This window comes from Maylandia zebra, linkage group LG23, assembly GCF_041146795.1.
Source record: "Maylandia zebra isolate NMK-2024a linkage group LG23, Mzebra_GT3a, whole genome shotgun sequence".
Lineage (NCBI taxonomy): Eukaryota > Metazoa > Chordata > Actinopteri > Cichliformes > Cichlidae > Maylandia > Maylandia zebra.
In genome coordinates, this window is record NC_135188.1 from 42,471,923 (window position 1) to 42,496,111 (window position 24,189).

At 39.0% G+C, this 24,189-nt stretch overlaps 1 protein-coding gene across 1 annotated transcript; it reads right to left on the reverse strand.

Annotated features, from left to right (window-relative positions):
- Positions 1-20,766, reverse strand: pln2 (phospholamban 2). The gene is made up of 2 exons (XM_004573834.5): positions 20,238-20,766; positions 1-1,951 (listed from the first exon to the last, which is right to left on the reverse strand). The coding sequence occupies exon 2, from the start codon at positions 1,803-1,805 to the stop codon at positions 1,644-1,646; it is 162 nt and encodes a 53-aa protein (XP_004573891.1). The 5' UTR covers positions 1,806-1,951; positions 20,238-20,766; the 3' UTR covers positions 1-1,643.
- Positions 20,767-24,189: the final 3,423 nt, after the last annotated feature.

Here is a 24,189-nt window from a genome sequence, read left to right on the forward strand (position 1 = left end):
TTAAGTCAGACGCTACTTTTAATTGTTTTGACATGCAGTTTATTTGGTGTTCCACAGTTTAAAAATCAGGTGGAAGTTTTTCTAACGTACATACAAGACAACAAAAAACAACTAATTCATACTCACCTATGTGCATCTCATTTTTTTTTAACATTTTTAGTCATAGTACGTTTCAAAAGCAATGACATGATTTTATAATTAGGTATTTTATTCCAGCGCTGAAAACAAACAGAGTCTAGCTGCAGTAAAGAAAGTGGCACTACGTGTAATCACACCATGCAAAGTGAGCTTTCTTTCACAACTGATAGTGTATAGACTGCATGTACCTGTAAAGCAAACCTTTCACTGTCACTTTCAGGCTGTGCTTCACACACGCTCGTTAAAGGTCTGCAGTACTTAGAAACGTTCCTAAGTATCATATCAAATATGTTTATATATGTTAATTAAGAGTAAGAAACGCACTGAATAAAATGGCAGACATGCTGCACCTTTGGGAGTGAGCTGACTGGCTCAGCATTATTAGTTCAGACAGTGATAACAGAGCTTCATTTTATAAATAATGCCATGTATATTTAAGATATGTGTCAAATTTCTCAGCAGAATTGATGAAAAACAGGGTAAAAATAATTTTACATTTAAAATGATCCACCATGTCTTTTGTGATTTAACCACTGGGCGGCGCCAGAGGTTGAAATTTCAATAGAATTCCAAATTTTTTAATTTTTTCATCTTCTTCTCTTCTGAAGACGTCCTCAGTGAAGAAATCTGAGTGTCAGTGATAGTGAAACCAGTAGGTTTACATTGTTAGGCGAAAGCAGGTTTAGCAGCGTATGTAAGTGAATTGTAGCCTCCATGATTGGGTCTATGCCCATCTGTTGTAACTGTGGACCAATAAAGAGGGGCAACAACTCAACTACTCAACGGACATCACACATGGCAGCTTTTCTAGGGCAGCAACATTACATTTTGAGGCTCATCTCAGACTTTCTCCCTGCTACCTTTTGCTAAACTTGTGTTGCTGAAAGCTTCTTTTTTTTTTAAACAATAAGCAGTTTCAGGAAACCTCAGCGAAACCTCAGTGTTTTCCTGGTTTCTGTCAGCGGCACACCAAGAAAGACGTGAAAACGCTCATGGAAAAAAACATTTCCAGCCTGTTTATCTTTCTGCTGGGGGGTTTGGGTTGGGTGGGGGTTTACAGGAAGTAAAGGGGGGCAGGCTTGTGGGAAATAGAAGTCAAACATTGGTGATGTATTGATATTTCAGCATCGCTGCACTTACTCGTGCTTATGCGTGCATGGCGGGAGTCGCTGTCTTCTGCAAGCGAGCACAGTGTGAATCTGAATGAGCAGCAGGAAGAGGTGAAGGTTACAAACTGCTGGAGTCGGGTCACTTTTGATCGTTCCCTTGAGACACAAACAGCGCAGCTGATTCCCGATCAGCTCCCACATCACCCTTGAGCTTTGCTGTGAGTTGAGAGTTTGGCCAATGCCTCTGTGATCCTTTCCCTGCGCCTTGCTGGTAAACGGGGTTAAGCTGATACATGCCAATTATATTATTGCTTCATATCTTTTTTTAAAAATAGATCTGCATGTATCAGTGAAACCCTCATCTTTGCCCAAACTCTCTCTCTCTGCACGTGTCTCTCAGCTGCTCAGCAGGACGATGATGTAGATGAGAAGCAGGCAGATGAGGATGAGGGTGAAGTTGACGAACAGCTCCTGCAGGTTCCTCTTGGCCTGCGGGTTCACCTCGATCTGAGACGCTCGGCGAATGGCCGATTTGGTCATGTGCTGAACGCGCTCCATGGAGGCCGGTTACAGTTTGATCCGCTCGATTGGGAGGCGAGGGAGTTCAGGTCAGGCTGCTGGGGCCTGTTGTTGTAGAGATGGGGGGGAGGTGTTGATCTGAAGATGAGCTCGGGTCAGATGGCAGTCACTTTATCTTCTCCTTTCTAGTGGCGAAATAAAAAAAGACTGTTAAACACACATGAAAAATGGGATTTCAGAATCACCCCAGGCCCTCGTCCCCTCATGTGACCTTTCCATATCAGCACTACAGAGTGTGATGATAAGACGGGTGCTCAAGAGGCGCCAGCTGAGGCCTGATGATGTGTTAAGCTGGAGTGTAGTCTGAGTGGCGGCAAGACAACTGTCATGACCACAGTCCTGGGACATGTTTGCAAAGAGGGAGGAGGAAACAAAAGAAGTTTTTCATGACTTTATAATATGTTTTGTCCTCCCTCTGTCATTACATCCCTATCAGCTGGGGGTCGTAGATTGTAAGCAGAGTGCGTAAGCAGGAAATAAAAGCACATCACACAGTGCAGCTGCAGGCTCTCGACACTGGCTTAAATCCCCCTTTGTCATCTGATCTTTGACTTTCCCCAGATCAGAGGCACCGTGACAAGGTCACCGTGCTCTCGCATTAGAGGCTCCTGCACACAGCGAAAAAAAAGAAAAGAAAAATCTTCCCACTTGTGCATCGACTGTGCCAAGTTCTTTTCTATTTTTAACAAGATTAAAATCCACGCAGGCGCACCCCTGCTGGGTACATTGTACATTACATCCCACATTACAAAAAGAGGCTCAGCAATCTACACACAGCTTAGGAACCTGAGAGCTTTGCTGCTAGAAGGTGTAGGTGTTAGGGTGGTAATCCAGGAGTTTGGAGGTCCTCTGTGCAAAGTTTGAAGTTTATCCTCAGGGTGGCACTAAAGGAAACGTGCCCCATACTGCATATATTATGACTTATGCTTATGATACTTGAATTGCACTTTCAAACTCTAATGTGCCATTTTTATTTAAAAAAAAATCTTGTTTCCTTGTGTCTGTAAAAATAAAAATAAAAAGGCAGCCATGGCTATTTTTAATCATTTCACTTTTGTTCCTTCCACCCCCGTAATCTTCCTCTGAGTCACTCATTATCACTTCACATGTTGACACTTGAGCACACAGTTTCTCAAACCCCACGGGTTAACTCTCCAGCTCGCTTGCTTCAGACCTCACTGAAGTGGAGCGTAGAGTGGCTCTGGAAGAAGGAGGTTTGAGGGGTCTGATTTCTGGAGTGATCGACCGGTACACGGTCGTGTCTTAGCTTTAGATGACCTGTGTGTGGAGGCGTACTGACAGAGTTCATTAATTCAGCGTATTAACCTGATTAAAGAGTACATATGGTGTTTAATCAACACAAGCAATCACTGTTACTCATAAATCCTTCAAAGTCTCTGTATGTCCTCGAACAAATGCACCAAGAATGATCAGAAAGTAATCATGCTGAACTTTTCCTGTCATCTGTTTATGAGTTTTCTTCTTTTCTTCCACTTCACAGAAGCAGCCAGCGAAACTCCTCTTCCTATCAGTGTGAAGAGGTTTAACTACACATTGAACCCCTGACATATATAAACGAGGAGTGGTTTCAACAGTACGTCTCTTTATCTACGTGATAAAATAATGCTGCTGTAGTAAATGAAAGAAATCTGTCTGTGCTGAGTCTGTGCTTAGACAAATCTGGTCCTCAGGCCTTATGTTTGACACCCATGATTTAGAGCGTTTGCGTTCAGTCTGGACTTTTAAACTCATTAGATTCTAAATATTTTGCTCCACATAGAAGTAGCCTTTGACTTTATCAGCTGTGGAGCTTCAGGGTGGCCTGAAAGGGTCAGGCTGAAAGTCCTGTTTGGTTTGGGTCAACAGGTGGCGCTCTTTCAGCTCATTATTTGTGGTTAAGGGCTATTGTTTTGAGGTATTTTCTGTAAGCACAACACCTCAAAATGTTTTGTATTCATGCTGGTAAAACGTTGTATGGGTGTAGAGCGGGGTCATGTCGTCCACTGCGGTCTTTAAGGTCAACTCAAAGATTTATTGGTTGAAAATCAACAAAAAGCCTTAAAACTTACTGAAAACGTACTGATTCTTACAAGTCAACATATAAAAAGTACAGTATAAAGATTTAAAATGTCTTGTCACATTTGACCTCTGACCTCTTCTTCAAGGTCAGCAGATTGATCTGAAGGTCAAAGTGCTAATAATGCTAAATAGAACTGTGACAATGACAGAAAGCTTTCAGACTGACACAACTATGCTTTTTGAGTACAGTTGATACAGGTTATAAAATAACTCTTTAAATACACGTGCAATCCTCCTGAATACGTATTATGTTTGGCGTTTCTTTTTTAAACCAAATAAACTTTTTTTTCACTTCGTATTTATCACTAAAAATGTCAATTTTTACTAAACAGTAAAATGAAATCTACACATCTCTGTGTATTTCCTCAGCTCCATCTAGTGGTCTGCAGACAAACTGCTTGGACTGAAGCAATCAAGAAAAATCTTTGCTTGTGCGTCTTCTGCACAGACAGTTTGTATTCTGGGCTTCCCTCTGACAGCAGCTCAAACTACACCTAAAGAAATTAATATTCATCCGTCCCGGTGTTTCCCTGCCCGGCTCTGTTCCTCTCAATCATCCTGTGCCCGAGGTCATGAGCCTTCCACTCATCTTTCTCTCCTTCGTGCCTCCTTTTCTCACTTTTTATATGAGAAATTGACATTTTTGTGCAGCTTGTAGTTTGATCTTTGAGATGAAATTACATTCACTCTGTATGTCAGTCTGCACACCGCGTGTCTGATAACAAGCGAGCCAACGCTGCTCAGCTTCATCCTCGGCTGGTCAGCCAGGCTGTGCTTTTCTTTCTTGTGTCTAGAGTGCAAATAACCCTCATTTGCACTGCATGAAATGAATGAAAATGAAATGTTGACAGTAGATATAAAGCTTCCCTCTTTTTTGGTCCACATAGGCACACCTACACCCTGATGCAGTGCATTCATCTATTTTCTTATTTTCAGCAAACTCTTTACTCGTCATCGTTTCCTACTTTGCTTCTTAGCCTGTTTATACGTCTCATAGGGCCACACAGACTCAGCTGTTCCTCTCTCAGAGATTAATCCACACTACTATTCCCAAAATAAAAGAATGAAATGGGAATATGATGGAATCAAGTGGCTTAAAGCCAAATGTGTCACAGGGAACATGGTCTAGCTAACTTCACAAGCACCTTTATTTAGGTTGAAGCTGTGGCCTTTATTTCAGTGGTAATTCTGTAGTTTAATGGAACACATGAGCCACTGTGTCAGCCCCAAAAGGGCTACTGATTAAACCTGAGGGATTATAATATTTAATAATAAGCTCCCAGGCTTCTAAAAGTGTCGGTGATAAAGGATCATTAGCTGAATGCTATCTTGTGTCCTAAAAAAAAAAAGTAAATAATCTCAAAGCAACTCCAGATGGATTCAATTTCAAATTATTCCAACAATTCAAAAAAAAAAAAAAAAAAAAGAGAGTCAAGGTTAACTGTAATTTCCCATCTTAGCCACATCCTGTAATATGGAGAAGGTCCCAAAAAGTAAGCAGTAGATCATTTGGGTGATATTATTTTTCCTCCTGCAGTTTCAGTAAAGCAGGTTAGGAAATGAACCCAAGAAGAATCTATGTTTTACTTTACTGTATCATTCTGCTGCTACTTTTAAAATGTATCTAATAGGCCTCATGCAAAAAACACAGTCCATTTAATCATTTGATTGTATTTACCGTGCAAAGCTCGAGGAGAAGCCTGTTTTTATTTTTAGATTATCACCGTTAAAGTGCAGATTGCTCCTCTGGGCTGCTGAAAGGACCGCATTGTCCTATAAACACAATCAGCTGTTGTTAGCCGTTCTTGCCAAGCATTAGATTTCTCCAGTGTGACCAACACAGAAGTGGAAAATAATGGTGCTGATGTTACTGGTAATAAAGTTTTTAGAGATGGAAATAGTTTATAAATAAACTGAAATTTTTCTCCTGTGAGTTTTGTCGTTGTGTGCCAGATCGCGCAGGTACACGCACGCCACTTTCTGCCCACTTTAGAGCCTAAAGTGACGCTAAAAATAAGTCATTAGCGATGCTTTTTGTCTTTGCAATCAATGTCAGCACTTGCAAGAGAGGTAGCTGGTTGGCATTTCCTCTTAGAAAATGATTGACAGCTGTGAAGTATGTAGGTTAGACAGATGCATAGGCTTACTGATGTTGACCTGCTACTCTAATTGGGTCATGGCTAGCTGCGCCCACTCTTTGATAGCAGCTGTTGGGAGCCAATACCTCACATAAATCACTTTAAATTTGGGGGCATATATATATATTACTCTAAAACATTAAATAGATATAGTGTCTGAATATAGGCGTAATTATAGGTCTATTAAAACAACAACATAATGTCAAAAAATTTAAGGACTTTATCATAAATATACATATGTAACAATATATACATGTGTAAAATTGCATTGTATAGCGTGATATAAACATAGTTAGTTTCACAGTCTTAAATATAATTGATTTCTTTTTTACCAACTGTTTTTTGTATTTGTCACATGTCAGAAAGAAAATCTTACCACCCTCTTCTTTCTAGTGTTGCCTTTTTATGCGTAACTCGCTCCATGTCTCCTTGAGAGGTCATTGTGAAGTAAAGATACATCTAAAAGTAGCTTAAAAATCTTCCTCTTATTATTTTTTAATGGAAAGGCATCTAGAAATAGAATAAGATTATCAAATGGAGCAAAAACAAAGAAAAAAGAAATACAGTGAATTCTCCTGGACCACACTGGGAAATATTGTATATCGTACTGTAGCATTAAGTATTATTAAGATAGAGTTGATTTGACTCCTGAGTGCTTTTAAATGAAATCATGTGTTTGAGATAGGAATGTAAGAAGCTGGGATGAGTGTTTATCCCTCTGGGAGTTTTAGCCCAGTCCCTGTTCCCCTGCTTCTTTCTACAAAGCTTTATTTACTGTAAGTGAGCAGTGACTTTATAAGAAGCAGTGATTCACATTGTGCTCCTTAATATCTTAACATCAAACATCTCCTGTAACCGTTTAACTTCTGCAAGTACAAATGTCCTTTATGTCCCCAACCAGTTAAGTACCTGACTCAAATAACTAATCTCAGCAGAGAGTGATATTATACCCCTCTCGTCAAAAAAAGTGACAGGTTGCTTCCGGAGCTCATTAATTATTCATGAGCTCCGGAAGTCCGGAAGTAGGAAGTAATTAAATTATCCCCTAATTAAATTAGCCCCTAATTAAATTAGCTCCGGAAGTCCGGAAGTAGGAAGTAATTAAATAATAAAAATATGATATTCATAAAAATATGATATTCATAAAAATATGATATTCATAAAAATATGATATTCATAAAAATATGATATTCATAAAAATATAATTGATTATTTAGAAAGTTTCTTATATATCAAATTAGCATTCTTTTATTTCTTTAAGCAATTAAAAAATTTATTTATTTTTTTATGCTCAAAAAACGCCATCTGGTGGTGGGTCAGTGTGTGCGCGCGCCCACGCGCGCCCGAGGCTGTGTGTCTGGGCGCGCGGGGGCGCGCCCGTGTCTCCGGACCGTGCTCTCTCGGGCTCCGTGCTCATGTGTTTAAAAATGTATTAAACCATATTAAAATTGTTTAGTTAAACTTGTGCTTTTGTAACGTTCAGTATGGCCACAAACACATGCTGCATGCCTTGGGGGAAAACTTTATTTAGATTTATATGCATTTCTAGATTTAGAATAAAACTCATACTCAGAAAAAACAACTCGCGATCCCCGCAGCCCCCTTAACCTAATCCTTAGATACATAAGCAGGGAAAACTCCTTAAAAATCCCTCCGCTATTTCTCCAAAACCCTACAATAACTTGTTAGGGTACCCCCTCTATTCCCAAAACCTTATATTCGATAACAGGGAAAATCCTGAAAAAATCCTTAGTCTTTTTTCTCAAATTCAGCGCCCCGCGGCTCCCTTCATGCTCAGCCAAACAAAGCCAAAACTCCTTTTAAAAATTTCTCCGCGATTTCTCAAAAACCCCTAGAATAACTTGTTAGCTACCCCTCTATTCCCCCAAAAAAAGCGCTATAATCCAAAAACATTGGGAAAGCTCCTTACTCTTTTTTTTTTCTTCAAAAACTTGCCTCTTGCTAGCTACCTCTAAAATTCTACGCAGAGTCTAAGTTCTACCTCGCTCTTAATCTCCGATCCACAACTTCTTGCAGAGCACAATTTTTTCCTGCTTGTTCGCTCCCCGCTCTGCTCCCTAATGCGCTGCTTACCTCGTTCGAAATTTGCGCCGGAGACCAACTCCCCCCCTTACTGCGCCCCGCTGCCAATCACATAACCCTTGCACCGCTCCCTTCGCACCCCGGTTAGCCAATCCGCTCCAGGTCTGATTTTACGATCTCCCGCTGATGTTAAGACTATCTTCGAACCCCCAGAAGAGATCTGACTTCAGACATATCAACAACTGGCGCCGCTCAGACTGCTTGCGAGCTCAACAGCCATGAAACCAGGGATCAACAACTACCTTCGCGTGCCCTATGTGCATATCACTCGGTAAGTGTTAATCTTCCCCCTCTAACTACATTTTCGCATTTTCCTTTTTACCACTCTGTCAATCCTTTCATTTAAAAAAATAAATAAATATCACAATGGTTTGTAACAGGTACAATACACCATCCATCCATCCATTCGCCTCCACTTATCCTTTTCTCAGGCTCGCGCGGTGCGCTGGAGCCTATCCCACGTACAATACACTTTAAAATATATATAAGCTCCACTTTTAACTCCCGTAAAAGTTTATACATTACATGTCTACATCACCTATCATGACCTCATCGGGTATCTCATATCATCTTGTTATTGTTATGTTATTTGATATTTTGCTAGTTTGCGTGTTTTAAAACTCTTTTTGTTTTTCTTTATATTTTTAGACCCAGATGTGTTAACCTGATCCCTGCGAAACACCAGCTCTGCGTGGATTTTGACCGCGAGTGACCGGATGTTGTTTCCGGCCTGAGGTTGCCTGAAATGCCGTGAGGCTCGTTTGAAAGATTGCGCCCGAGACCAACTCCGCCTCCAAGGCATGCCTACCTTTAGCTGCCACCAGTGAGATATCAGAGCCGGGCTCCACATATCCAATCAGGAACACGAGCAAGACAGCTTTTGCAGACTCTCCAGAAATATACAAGTCCTTACCAACTGCTCTGCAACCCAGTGTTTCTGGTCCCCTCACTAACATCGCTTTTTGAGATATTTTTTATGAACCACCAAAAAAGCAATTTTACCCCACAGACTGGGTCTGAGGGCAGCAGCGGGGACAAATGATTGTAATGAAGCGACGGACATTTCATGGCTGGTCTTGCATAATCGTGAGTTATTATGTCATATGGTGATAAGTACATAGTTTTGCAAGAGGCATACAAGCACTGTGGAAAAAGTAATCATAAAACTGTTTTTGTGAACACCCTACGTTATGCTTTAAAAAATGTGATACATGTAATGTGATCATCAAAGAACATGATTTAAAAAAAAAAAAAAAAACTTTTATTCTTATGCTTTTAAAGTATGTCAGATTATCTTAAAACACTTATTTGTATGTTATAATGTTTTTCTTACACCATGTGTAATTTTTATAGACACCGTATTCATTGTATCAATGTGTAATTATGTATCTTTGATAAATAAATAAAATATTTAATCTTGTATTTGTGTACTTTCTGGTGATTCAATAAAAATTAGTCACATATCGCTCTGATAAACACAGATGGCTGAAAGAAATGTTTGATGGAACAAAGGAAACAAGTGTCTTGCTGCTAAACTTTTAAGTCACCATGGTTTAAATGAGAAAGTCTGTATGTAAAACATGAAAAACTCCATATCAGTGATATCTACAAAGGTGTACTCATTTCTTTGTAATGGTACTTTACTGTTCCAATGAAACAAAAAGAAAATCTCATTTTTAAAGTACATTTTTCGGCCATCCTGACCTATTTTCAGGGGCAAGAATGTTGATGTTAGACTGTGTTTTAAATCAGGTTGTGATCTTAAACTAACTATCACAGCACTGATTTCAGTTGTAATCTCAATTAGAATCCCAATTTGGCTTTTCTCCAGTCAGTGTTATGGTGAAATTTAACTTGTTCTTTTGTGTAATTGCACATGGCCCAGCAAAGGACCCCTTAGTAAACTGTACAGCATAAGTTTTCAATTCACTTTTGTCAGAAAACTTCACAGTATGAGAAGTTACAGCACAGTTTCTCCAAACGTGTGGTTCTTTTTCAGCCAGCGTGCTTTTAGAGCATCTACATTAGCTCATGTAGTAAAAGTACAATCAGTAAGTGTACTTTAACATTTGAGATTCCGAGTCACTCTTGCTTAGATCATGTGAACTATATCATGAACCTTTTTTTGTATAATGCATCAAACGTGTTCAAATCAGTTTATTTTCAATTTATTTTAACTAATCTAGAGACAAGCAACTCCTTTTTAGCTTCTGTTATGTATTTACCTCTCACACCTTAATCTAGATGTTAGTGTTCTCAGAGTTAACATGTCTCATGTTGCCATGTTGTATTTCTAATACCCAGCCTCAGTGTTCGCCCTGTTGACCCTCAAATCCAAACACCAATGATCTAGATATTCACAAAATTCATAAGGAGATTCTTAAGGTCTTAAGTTTTGTTGTTTTTATGTTTTACAAAAAAAAAAAACTTCACATTTTTTATATTTTTAAACGAAAGTGACATGCAAGGATATTTTTCTTTAGTGATGTTGCTTCAGCAATCTCAAATACTAATTATTCTGGGAATTTTTATGGTCAAACTATGTGATTTTCCAAATGTGTATGTGTGGAGTAAAATGACCTTGTTCTTATGATGTTGTCACCGTGAATCATTTAGGATTAACAACACAAATTGTATCGATAGCAGAAACAGTCTTATAACTTATAATTCTCACACGTTACCGCTAGTTTTACAAACGCAGTCTTCTTCAGCTCTGTTTATGTAGCTTTTATGAAACTGATTTTCCATAGTACAAGTAGAATTTAATTTTTCTTTGCTCTCCAGTATAAATGCAATAATTTGCAGGCTTTTTACTGAAACTCTCACAATGCAACACTCAATGCTCAGAGCTTCATATATCAACAGCTCTGAAAATATCTTCTTTTTTAAAGTAATGTAGGACAGGATCTCTCACTCTCTGTGTCTCAAAAAAACCCAACTAAACTGGCAATCACCACTAAACAAATGAAAGTAGTTTATGGCTTTTTTATCAGCTGCATTTCTTTCATTTATGTATTGATCCCATTGTTTATTGGTAATGCTTTTAGGTCACTGTTTTAGCATGTCTGCCTCACACTCCATTTAAACAGTTTAACAGATAGTGGGGTCTGGTAAGGAAGTTGGGGGGAAGCAGACAACTCCACAGGAAGAGTCTTTTTGTCTTTTCTCCACTGTAAAAGATAGCAAGGCAGTGTGAAACTTTCTTTGCGGGAAAGACAAAACTGAGAGCCATGCTAGGCTCAGTGAGAGACTCTGCTCACCCTCTGCCCCAGCGATGGCAGTCCCTCACCAAGCTTGATTTCTGTTCTTTGTCTTGATTAAAGAATGTTAGCTACCGCTCATCGCTTGTCTGCAGGCTTTATTAAACGGAAAACTTCCACAACAACCTCTAAACAGTGGTTTACGGCTTTTTGTCACCTGCAACACCATGTAACACTTGGATGTTAGATTCTTTTACCAGTCAGTGTTGTTAGCCCCAACCCCCAGGCTCCAGGTGTCTGAGCTCTAACCCTGGCTGCCAAATGTCCCCCTGAAGCCTTTGTGCCTTTTACCACCAGACTAAGTTTGTAGTCCTATCTACTAATATTATTCTATTTTTTTATTATAGCACAAGTTTCAGTTAGGTTACTACTTTGACTTCCTCAATTTGAGCACATTTCTGACCCGATACTTTATCAAGCTTTTACTCGAGTGTTTTTGACACTAGCAGCTGTACTTCTACTTAAGTGAAAATTGCCTGCAATTTTGCCACCTCAGTTGCCACTTTTCTGGAGTTTGTACACTTTTTATATTGAAACGTTCAACGTTTTACGTGTTATCCTTGATCACAGTTCTAAACAAGTTAACTTTCTTCACTTCAAAGTAACCCAAAAAAGAAACTATATGTCCAGTTCTCTTTACTCCAAACCTGGTTTAAGGCTATGCTGTTGTTGTGATATGGCCATACAAATAATATTAAGTTTAATTAATCTTTTAAAAAAATGGCTGCTTCATGGCTACCTGTTCAGAGAATTTGCAGACTTTTATGGAAACTGTCACAATGTAACACTCTCACTGTCAAAACAGGGTTGATCCATGTTTCTATGAACACTGATTAATATATCAACAGCTCTGAAAATCCTTTTTTTTTTTTTTTTAAAGTAAAGCAGAACAGGATCTCTGTATCTCTAAAAATCCCAACAAAACTGGCAATCACCTCTAAACAAATGGAAGTAGTTTATGGATCTTTATCACCTGCAACACCATGTAACACCTAGATGTTAGACTCTTTTACCATCACATTTGCAAGGGTTTATGTGTTATCCTTGATCACAGTTCTAAATAAGTTAACTTTCTTGACATAAAAGTAGCCCAAAGAAGACAAATATATGTCCAGTTCTTTTTTACTCCAAACCTACTGATCGGAAAACATTATGTGATGCTGGAAGTTTTCATCCTATCCACCTGCAAAACAAGTTTACCTGTAAGCCAACACATTAGACGTAAGCAAATTTGTGAAATTCCTGAACAATGTGCTTTGTGGAGTAGCAGTAGTACTAGAACTAGTACTAGTAGTCCTAGTATTCTGCAGCAACCAGGCTTCAAGAGTGATCACTCTTCTGGCTTTCAAATGGTGAAAACATGTCACAGTCTTAACCGCAAATCAGAAATGTTGGTAAATTTAAAAAGGAATTTAAACGTCAGCTTTGACATAGACACAGACTTTATTAATGCCACACTCAGGAAATTCACATGTTACACATGATTTAGCTCACCTGCTAAATCCCCAGAGCAATAACCACATCAGCATCATTAGCCTGAGTGTTGATCCTCCAGGTGAGTGAGTGGAGTTGAGTGTGTGTGTGTGTGTGTGTGTGTGTGTGTGTGTGTGTGTGTGTGTGTGTGTGTGTGTGTGTGTGTGTGTGTGTGTGTGTGTGTGTGATCAGAGGTGAAGCTGCTTTCTGCAAAGTCTCATCAACAACATCTTTAGAAACAAACATCAACAACCAGGAAGAGTCTAAAAGCACTAAATATGAAACAGACCATTTACCATACCCAACACTGAGCTCCTGCACAGTCAGATGGAGTGAAACATAATGTCCCAGTGGTGTTCTGTTGGATTTAGCAGGTGAGCGTTGTTGCCAGTCAAAACCTTTTTGGAAACTCTTTACAAGAATCAATGTAATTATTTGTTTTACTTGAATCAAATGTGATGGTTTATATACCTGAAATAAAACTTTTTTTTGGAAACCCGTTACATCAAATAAAACTTTCTTGGAAAAGCATTGCAAGAATCAATCGAGTTATTTGTTTTACCCCATTCAAAACTATTGGTTTCATTACATCAAATTAAATAATTTTGGAAACCCGTTACATCAAGTAAAACAAATAATTACATTGATTCTTGTAAAGTTTTTCCAAGAAAGTTTTATTTGATGTAACGGGTTTCCAAAATTATTTAATTTGATGTAATGAAACCAATAGTTTTGAATGGGGTAAAACAAATAACTCGATTGATTCTTGCAATGCTTTTCCAAGAAAGTTTTATTTGATGTAACGGGTTTCCAAAAAAAAGTTTTATTTCAGGTATATAAACCATCACATTTGATTCAAGTAAAACAAATAATTACATTGATTCTTGTAAAGAGTTTCCAAAAAGGTTTTGACTGGCAACAACGCTCACCTGCTAAATCCAACAGAACACCACTGGGACATTATGTTTCACTCCATCTGACTGTGCAGGAGCTCAGTGTTGGGTATGGTAAATGGTCTGTTTCATATTTAGTGCTTTTAGACTCTTCCTGGTTGTTGATGTTTGTTTCTAAAGATGTTGTTGATGAGACTTTGCAGAAAGCAGCTTCACCTCTGATCACACACACACACACACACACACACACACACACACACACACACACACACACACACACACACACACACACACACACACACACACACACACACTCAACTCCACTCACTCACCTGGAGGATCAACACTCAGGCTAATGATGCTGATGTGGTTATTGCTCTGGGGATTTAGCAGGTGAGCTAAATCATGTGTAACATGTGAATTTCCTGAGTGTGGCATTAATAAAGTCTGTGTCTATGTCAAAGCTGACGTTTAAATTCCTTTTTAAATTTACCAACATTTCTGATTTGCGGTTAAGACTGTGACATGTTTTCACCATTTGAAAGCCAGAAGAGTGATCACTCTTGAAGCCTGGTTGCTGCAGAATACTAGGACTACTAGTACTAGTTCTAGTACTACTGCTACTCCACAAAGCACATTGTTCAGGAATTTCACAAATTTGCTTACGTCTAATGTGTTGGCTTACAGGTAAACTTGTTTTGCAGGTGGATAGGATGAAAACTTCCAGCATCACATAATGTTTTCCGATCAGTAGGTTTGGAGTAAAAAAGAACTGGACATATATTTGTCTTCTTTGGGCTACTTTTATGTCAAGAAAGTTAACTTATTTAGAACTGTGATCAAGGATAACACATAAACCCTTGCAAATGTGATGGTAAAAGAGTCTAACATCTAGGTGTTACATGGTGTTGCAGGTGATAAAGATCCATAAACTACTTCCATTTGTTTAGAGGTGATTGCCAGTTTTGTTGGGATTTTTAGAGATACAGAGATCCTGTTCTGCTTTACTTTAAAAAAAAAAAAAAAAGGATTTTCAGAGCTGTTGATATATTAATCAGTGTTCATAGAAACATGGATCAACCCTGTTTTGACAGTGAGAGTGTTACATTGTGACAGTTTCCATAAAAGTCTGCAAATTCTCTGAACAGGTAGCCATGAAGCAGCCATTTTTTTAAAAGATTAATTAAACTTAATATTATTTGTATGGCCATATCACAACAACAGCATAGCCTTAAACCAGGTTTGGAGTAAAGAGAACTGGACATATAGTTTCTTTTTTGGGTTACTTTGAAGTGAAGAAAGTTAACTTGTTTAGAACTGTGATCAAGGATAACACGTAAAACGTTGAACGTTTCAATATAAAAAGTGTACAAACTCCAGAAAAGTGGCAACTGAGGTGGCAAAATTGCAGGCAATTTTCACTTAAGTAGAAGTACAGCTGCTAGTGTCAAAAACACTCGAGTAAAAGCTTGATAAAGTATCGGGTCAGAAATGTGCTCAAATTGAGGAAGTCAAAGTAGTAACCTAACTGAAACTTGTGCTATAATAAAAAAATAGAATAATATTAGTAGATAGGACTACAAACTTAGTCTGGTGGTAAAAGGCACAAAGGCTTCAGGGGGACATTTGGCAGCCAGGGTTAGAGCTCAGACACCTGGAGCCTGGGGGTTGGGGCTAACAACACTGACTGGTAAAAGAATCTAACATCCAAGTGTTACATGGTGTTGCAGGTGACAAAAAGCCGTAAACCACTGTTTAGAGGTTGTTGTGGAAGTTTTCCGTTTAATAAAGCCTGCAGACAAGCGATGAGCGGTAGCTAACATTCTTTAATCAAGACAAAGAACAGAAATCAAGCTTGGTGAGGGACTGCCATCGCTGGGGCAGAGGGTGAGCAGAGTCTCTCACTGAGCCTAGCATGGCTCTCAGTTTTGTCTTTCCCGCAAAGAAAGTTTCACACTGCCTTGCTATCTTTTACAGTGGAGAAAAGACAAAAAGACTCTTCCTGTGGAGTTGTCTGCTTCCCCCCAACTTCCTTACCAGACCCCACTATCTGTTAAACTGTTTAAATGGAGTGTGAGGCAGACATGCTAAAACAGTGACCTAAAAGCATTACCAATAAACAATGGGATCAATACATAAATGAAAGAAATGCAGCTGATAAAAAAGCCATAAACTACTTTCATTTGTTTAGTGGTGATTGCCAGTTTAGTTGGGTTTTTTTGAGACACAGAGAGTGAGAGATCCTGTCCTACATTACTTTAAAAAAGAAGATATTTTCAGAGCTGTTGATATATGAAGCTCTGAGCATTGAGTGTTGCATTGTGAGAGTTTCAGTAAAAAGCCTGCAAATTATTGCATTTATACTGGAGAGCAAAGAAAAATTAAATTCTACTTGTACTATGGAAAATCAGTTTCATAAAAGCTACATAAACAGAGCTGAAGAAGACTGCGTTTGTAAAACTAGCGGTAACGTGTGAGAATTATAAGTTATAAGACTGTTTCTGCTATCGATACAATTTGTGTTGTTAATCCTAAATGATTCACGGTGACAACATCATAAGAACAAGGTCATTTTACTCCACACATACACATTTGGAAAATCACATAGTTTGACCATAAAAATTCCCAGAATAATTAGTATTTGAGATTGCTGAAGCAACATCACTAAAGAAAAATATCCTTGCATGTCACTTTCGTTTAAAAATATAAAAAATGTGAAGTTTTTTTTTTTTGTAAAACATAAAAACAACAAAACTTAAGACCTTAAGAATCTCCTTATGAATTTTGTGAATATCTAGATCATTGGTGTTTGGATTTGAGGGTCAACAGGGCGAACACTGAGGCTGGGTATTAGAAATACAACATGGCAACATGAGACATGTTAACTCTGAGAACACTAACATCTAGATTAAGGTGTGAGAGGTAAATACATAACAGAAGCTAAAAAGGAGTTGCTTGTCTCTAGATTAGTTAAAATAAATTGAAAATAAACTGATTTGAACACGTTTGATGCATTATACAAAAAAAGGTTCATGATATAGTTCACATGATCTAAGCAAGAGTGACTCGGAATCTCAAATGTTAAAGTACACTTACTGATTGTACTTTTACTACATGAGCTAATGTAGATGCTCTAAAAGCACGCTGGCTGAAAAAGAACCACACGTTTGGAGAAACTGTGCTGTAACTTCTCATACTGTGAAGTTTTCTGACAAAAGTGAATTGAAAACTTATGCTGTACAGTTTACTAAGGGGTCCTTTGCTGGGCCATGTGCAATTACACAAAAGAACAAGTTAAATTTCACCATAACACTGACTGGAGAAAAGCCAAATTGGGATTCTAATTGAGATTACAACTGAAATCAGTGCTGTGATAGTTAGTTTAAGATCACAACCTGATTTAAAACACAGTCTAACATCAACATTCTTGCCCCTGAAAATAGGTCAGGATGGCCGAAAAATGTACTTTAAAAATGAGATTTTCTTTTTGTTTCATTGGAACAGTAAAGTACCATTACAAAGAAATGAGTACACCTTTGTAGATATCACTGATATGGAGTTTTTCATGTTTTACATACAGACTTTCTCATTTAAACCATGGTGACTTAAAAGTTTAGCAGCAAGACACTTGTTTCCTTTGTTCCATCAAACATTTCTTTCAGCCATCTGTGTTTATCAGAGCGATATGTGACTAATTTTTATTGAATCACCAGAAAGTACACAAATACAAGATTAAATATTTTATTTATTTATCAAAGATACATAATTACACATTGATACAATGAATACGGTGTCTATAAAAATTACACATGGTGTAAGAAAAACATTATAACATACAAATAAGTGTTTTAAGATAATCTGACATACTTTAAAAGCATAAGAATAAAAGTTTTTTTTTTTTTTTTTAAATCATGTTCTTTGATGATCACATTACATGTATCACATTTTTTAAAGCATAACGTAGGGTGTTCACAAAAACAGTTTTATGATTACTTTTTCCACAGTGCTTGTATGCCTCTTGCAAAACTATGTACTTATCACCATATGACATAATAACTCACGATTATGCAAGACCAGCCATGAAATGTCCGTCGCTTCATTACAATCATTTGTCCCCGCTGCTGCCCTCAGACCCAGTCTGTGGGGTAAAATTGCTTTTTTGGTGGTTCATAAAAAATATCTCAAAAAGCGATGTTAGTGAGGGGACCAGAAACACTGGGTTGCAGAGCAGTTGGTAAGGACTTGTATATTTCTGGAGAGTCTGCAAAAGCTGTCTTGCTCGTGTTCCTGATTGGATATGTGGAGCCCGGCTCTGATATCTCACTGGTGGCAGCTAAAGGTAGGCATGCCTTGGAGGCGGAGTTGGTCTCGGGCGCAATCTTTCAAACGAGCCTCACGGCATTTCAGGCAACCTCAGGCCGGAAACAACATCCGGTCACTCGCGGTCAAAATCCACGCAGAGCTGGTGTTTCGCAGGGATCAGGTTAACACATCTGGGTCTAAAAATATAAAGAAAAACAAAAAGAGTTTTAAAACACGCAAACTAGCAAAATATCAAATAACATAACAATAACAAGATGATATGAGATACCCGATGAGGTCATGATAGGTGATGTAGACATGTAATGTATAAACTTTTACGGGAGTTAAAAGTGGAGCTTATATATATTTTAAAGTGTATTGTACGTGGGATAGGCTCCAGCGCACCGCGCGAGCCTGAGAAAAGGATAAGTGGAGGCGAATGGATGGATGGATGGTGTATTGTACCTGTTACAAACCATTGTGATATTTATTTATTTTTTTAAATGAAAGGATTGACAGAGTGGTAAAAAGGAAAATGCGAAAATGTAGTTAGAGGGGGAAGATTAACACTTACCGAGTGATATGCACATAGGGCACGCGAAGGTAGTTGTTGATCCCTGGTTTCATGGCTGTTGAGCTCGCAAGCAGTCTGAGCGGCGCCAGTTGTTGATATGTCTGAAGTCAGATCTCTTCTGGGGGTTCGAAGATAGTCTTAACATCAGCGGGAGATCGTAAAATCAGACCTGGAGCGGATTGGCTAACCGGGGTGCGAAGGGAGCGGTGCAAGGGTTATGTGATTGGCAGCGGGGCGCAGTAAGGGGGGGAGTTGGTCTCCGGCGCAAATTTCGAACGAGGTAAGCAGCGCATTAGGGAGCAGAGCGGGGAGCGAACAAGCAGGAAAAAATTGTGCTCTGCAAGAAGTTGTGGATCGGAGATTAAGAGCGAGGTAGAACTTAGACTCTGCGTAGAATTTTAGAGGTAGCTAGCAAGAGGCAAGTTTTTGAAGAAAAAAAAAAGAGTAAGGAGCTTTCCCAATGTTTTTGGATTATAGCGCTTTTTTTGGGGGAATAGAGGGGTAGCTAACAAGTTATTCTAGGGGTTTTTGAGAAATCGCGGAGAAATTTTTAAAAGGAGTTTTGGCTTTGTTTGGCTGAGCATGAAGGGAGCCGCGGGGCGCTGAATTTGAGAAAAAAGACTAAGGATTTTTTCAGGATTTTCCCTGTTATCGAATATAAGGTTTTGGGAATAGAGGGGGTACCCTAACAAGTTATTGTAGGGTTTTGGAGAAATAGCGGAGGGATTTTTAAGGAGTTTTCCCTGCTTATGTATCTAAGGATTAGGTTAAGGGGGCTGCGGGGATCGCGAGTTGTTTTTTCTGAGTATGAGTTTTATTCTAAATCTAGAAATGCATATAAATCTAAATAAAGTTTTCCCCCAAGGCATGCAGCATGTGTTTGTGGCCATACTGAACGTTACAAAAGCACAAGTTTAACTAAACAATTTTAATATGGTTTAATACATTTTTAAACACATGAGCACGGAGCCCGAGAGAGCACGGTCCGGAGACACGGGCGCGCCCCCGCGCGCCCAGACACACAGCCTCGGGCGCGCGTGGGCGCGCGCACACACTGACCCACCACCAGATGGCGTTTTTTGAGCATAAAAAAATAAATAAATTTTTTAATTGCTTAAAGAAATAAAAGAATGCTAATTTGATATATAAGAAACTTTCTAAATAATCAATTATATTTTTATGAATATCATATTTTTATGAATATCATATTTTTATGAATATCATATTTTTATGAATATCATATTTTTATGAATATCATATTTTTATTATTTAATTACTTCCTACTTCCGGACTTCCGGAGCTAATTTAATTAGGGGCTAATTTAATTAGGGGATAATTTAATTACTTCCTACTTCCGGACTTCCGGAGCTCATGAATAATTAATGAGCTCCGGAAGCAACCTGTCACTTTTTTTGACGAGAGGGGTATAATATCACTCTCTCTCAGCTACCAATAATAATACGTTTTAATGACTCTTCTTATCACAAGATCCACCCTACTGGGCTTTTATCCTGTCTGTGTCATCATTTATCATCATCGACTCTCTGTCAGCCTTCCTAAGGAGCAGCTCAGAGGATGCTGGCTCTTACCTGTCAGATGAGAAGAGAGCTGGTTGGAGTTTGAGAGAGAAATGTCAGATATGCCGTCCTCTCCAAGGCTGTAAACACAGTGAGAGATGGAGAGGGAGGGAGGGAGGGGAGAAATAAAGGAGAGAGAGAGAAAGAGGCAGGACATCCCAGCAAAGATTTCAAGAGAGTGGGGATACCAAATTTGTATTAGGGCTTCTGAATTATACATGCAGCCACCGGCACGTACTGCTGCATTTCAGGGTTCAAGTTTGGGTGAGAGTTCTGAAAGCTGAGATTGTGAGGTCATTCCCTCGTTTAAAACAACTCAGTCATATACACAGACGTTACAGTATTTTTTGTTTCTGGCTCCGTAATAGATCCAGTATTACTGTTCATTTAAGAGTTTTCAGGGAAAGCATGGTAATGCTCTTAAGCTCTCTGGGCTGAATGGCTAACGTATTAGCCACACTCCTAGAGCAGATTTCTTTTCTGGGAAAATTTTTTGGGAAATGTGGAAGCCTGCTTTAGAAAGACACCAGTACTGATGCACTGTGCCCATCTGAGAAGAAAGAGATGCTTTATGTGTTACTGCCATGCCATTTTATCCTTTGTTTAATGCATTAATGACGTGGCTGCTGGGAGGGGCCAAACACGTCCCTGCGATCACTTGAAATCTGGCTTCCGATCAAATACCACACCTAGACCATCCCTATTGTCTTCATTATCCTGGCAGCCTGATATACACTTGGCACATGTGTTGTACTTTTGAACAGCTGATGACACCTCTAAATTTATAGTATACATTTGGCCATGACCACATCATTGAAGAGCCCGGGTATTGATCCTCCAGGACCTTGAAATTGTTGAAGCAGCCACGGGAAAGTTATTTCTCTTCTATTGCTTAACTCGCTAACTCTGTCTTTTGCAGCTGGTGGAGAACAAAAAACAGATTTGTTTGCCTGGATGTGAATTTAACGTGTCACAGTAATACTTGTGAAAGCTAGTCTGCTTATCAGATCCATTCATTTTGAAGCTATTTTAAATTTGTTAGCTGTGAAGTTGGGACTACCTGACATTATATGAATTTCATTAAAAAAAAATATTTTTATCATTTTGTGTATGTGTTTGCGAAGTGTGTGAAGTCCTGGACAGCACCCTCCACTTTGGAGAAATCAGTCGAGACAAGGTTTCAAAAAGAAGTCTGTAAAAAGTAAAAATAACCCCCCTGCTGTGGCCCAGAAAGCATTGCATCTGCCTTATATGGGGAATCAGCATGTAAACAGGCTGTCAGTCACGTACTGGGAAGTCTGCTTTGTTGATGTTGCTGGTCTCTACTCCACACGGATACACACTTCAAACAGTCCAAGAACACGGGTAAGCAGATAGTTCTATCTTTTATGACAGCTGTATTTTTCCCAAACATGAAGTAGAACCTTGATCCTCCCTCTGGGAGACAGCGCCACTGTTTCAGGAACATTTGTAAATAGAAAATTAACATAATAATAAAATAATATTAGCCGAGAGTCAAAAGCACAGTCAGAACTGTTCGGATGAAGAAGAATTTGCTGTGCACAAAATCATAAGAAAAGGAAGTTTAGCAAGAAAACAGACTGAAATTAAATCTAAGGAGTAGTGGACGTGCTGTACTTGGGACATTATTTCCTGATACATTCTGAAATCCAAAATTAGCCATTTATCCTGGGACTAAATGTGTCCAGATGTTGTTGAATGTGCAGATTAAAAACAACAGATTGTTCTTAAGCCTGCTTGTCGTGAGTCATGCGGGGATAGTAACCTTTGAAAGTCTTTCGTTAGAACCATTTAACCTGCAGGACTGTCTGGAGGCACCTGTGACATCCTTTGCTACCTTGGATGAAAACTTTTGGCGACCCCGATTTCGTAACAGTGGAGAAAACTTGTCAAACAGTCAAAAATTATGACTGTCATCTCCAAAAGGCAGTCTGGGAAATATCAGGTGGAGAAACCGGCTGCGCTGACCGCAACGGTGACGGGAAATTTTCAGAAGAGCTGATTGTTTTTCAAAGCCAGTAGCCAGATGATAATGCACTGTCCAGCAGCTGTGGATAGATAAACAGGGCTGGTTGTCAGAACTATAATGGCACAAAGTAATATGGAAATCAATACATTCAATTTTCTTGGGTTATATTCGATCACCTGAATTTTAAAGGTGTCCAAACACTTGACAGACTATCACGTTTGGATAGACTATAGCAGTAACGCTCATGAAATCAAGGACAGGTGAATTAACCCCTGCCAGCAACACTAAAATTGAAGCCTAAAAGGTATTTTTTCCAATAACTATGTAGTTAGAGGAATGAGAGATACAGTGCAGATTGTCTTTTTAGAGTTGTTGAAGTTGCCATAAAGGTAGATTTCAAACTACTAACTAAAAATCTATCAGTAATTGCTCTAAAAAGTCAGTATTGATCTAGTCGACTGACCGACTTTGGCACATGTAGGACAAAAAAGAATTTGGTATCAAGCTGATGTATTAATGTGAAATATATTTGACATACGCTTGATATAGACAGATTTTTGGCAGCAGAATATTACTGCTGATAATCTGCAGGCAGTGGTGAGGTGCCAGTAGCCGACTGAGGGTTAGAGCTCATCGTGTCTTTGTGTTTGTTTGATGCCAGGACTGAAGGGATAAATCTAAGTCTGGAATGCACAAATCAGTTGCAGCTCCAAGGTGCTCTTGAGCGAGGCTGTCGCACATCTGAGAAAGCTCTTCAGCTGTGGACAGATCCAGCTCCTGCTGCACTGGACAGCCTCCAGGTGTGGAAGTGTGGGAGTGGGAACACTCCTAAAACCGAGCCCACTGCTGTCACTGGAAGTCTAAAAATAACACTCTTGGCAAAAATAATCACTTCTCTCCTGTTATGTAAAGTCCTTTGAAAGTGATGATAAATATTTGCGTTTATCTGGTAGATTAAGTGTCTCTGCACTTAATTTTCATTGTCATCATGTTCTGTCTTGCCTTCATGAGCACACAGAGCCTTTATGTCCAGCTGAAAAGTAATTATAAAATCTCTTACGCTAGGAAAATAGTTTCCTCCTTTTTTTTTTTTAAAATCCCTAGAGTGGTGCAGCTCTGCAGCCTTACATGGTGAAATACCAGACTGCTCTAACCCAAGACTAGCAAGACAGAAAGATTCAGAGGGAAAGAAACAACTTGACTCGAGATATTAAAACAGAAAACCCAGCAGGGCAGAGAAAACAGACAGAGCTGCTGCTGCTACCAGTCAGAATCAGAGATTTGCTCTTCAGAGACGCAAAAAGAAAATACTGCACTTAAAGCTTTTTTTGTGGTTAAACCTGTAATGAACACACCTGGGCCTTTCTCTAGCAGTCTAAGGTTTTACACTCACTCAAAATTCTCGCTGCACACATACAAAGAAAATATATTTGAGTAGAAGCTTCCGTGTTCCCCAGAGGATGAGCTTCTTGTATTATAGATTTTTTTTCATAAACTGTATAATGAATTTTAATGCTCTGAAGGACACCCACAGGCCCTGAGTGTTGGATCTGAATGACAGCAGCTCAAAGACAACAACAACATATGCAAGTTTTGTCACTTGGCAGCCATCTTGAAATGTAACCTGGCAATTAATTATGAGATATTTTGAAGCATTTTCTAAATTAACAACAGCATGTGTAGAATCCGTCAAGGGTCTAACACATAGAGACAGACAGACATTCACACTCACGTTTGCACCTTCCAGAGACTTCAGTGGAGGCGCTTGTGGTTAAACCTGTAATGAACACACTTGTCCTTGAGCAGATCTCATCACCACTGCAGTTATTTCTGTTACATTCTGCTAGCCACCAAAATCAAATAAAGGGCGACAGGTATGCCCATACCTTGCACTTAGGCAAAATACAGCCCACTGGTTGGAGCCGGTCCATGGACTATTTTAATCCAGGTGAAGATCCCCTAAAAAAGGAAAAA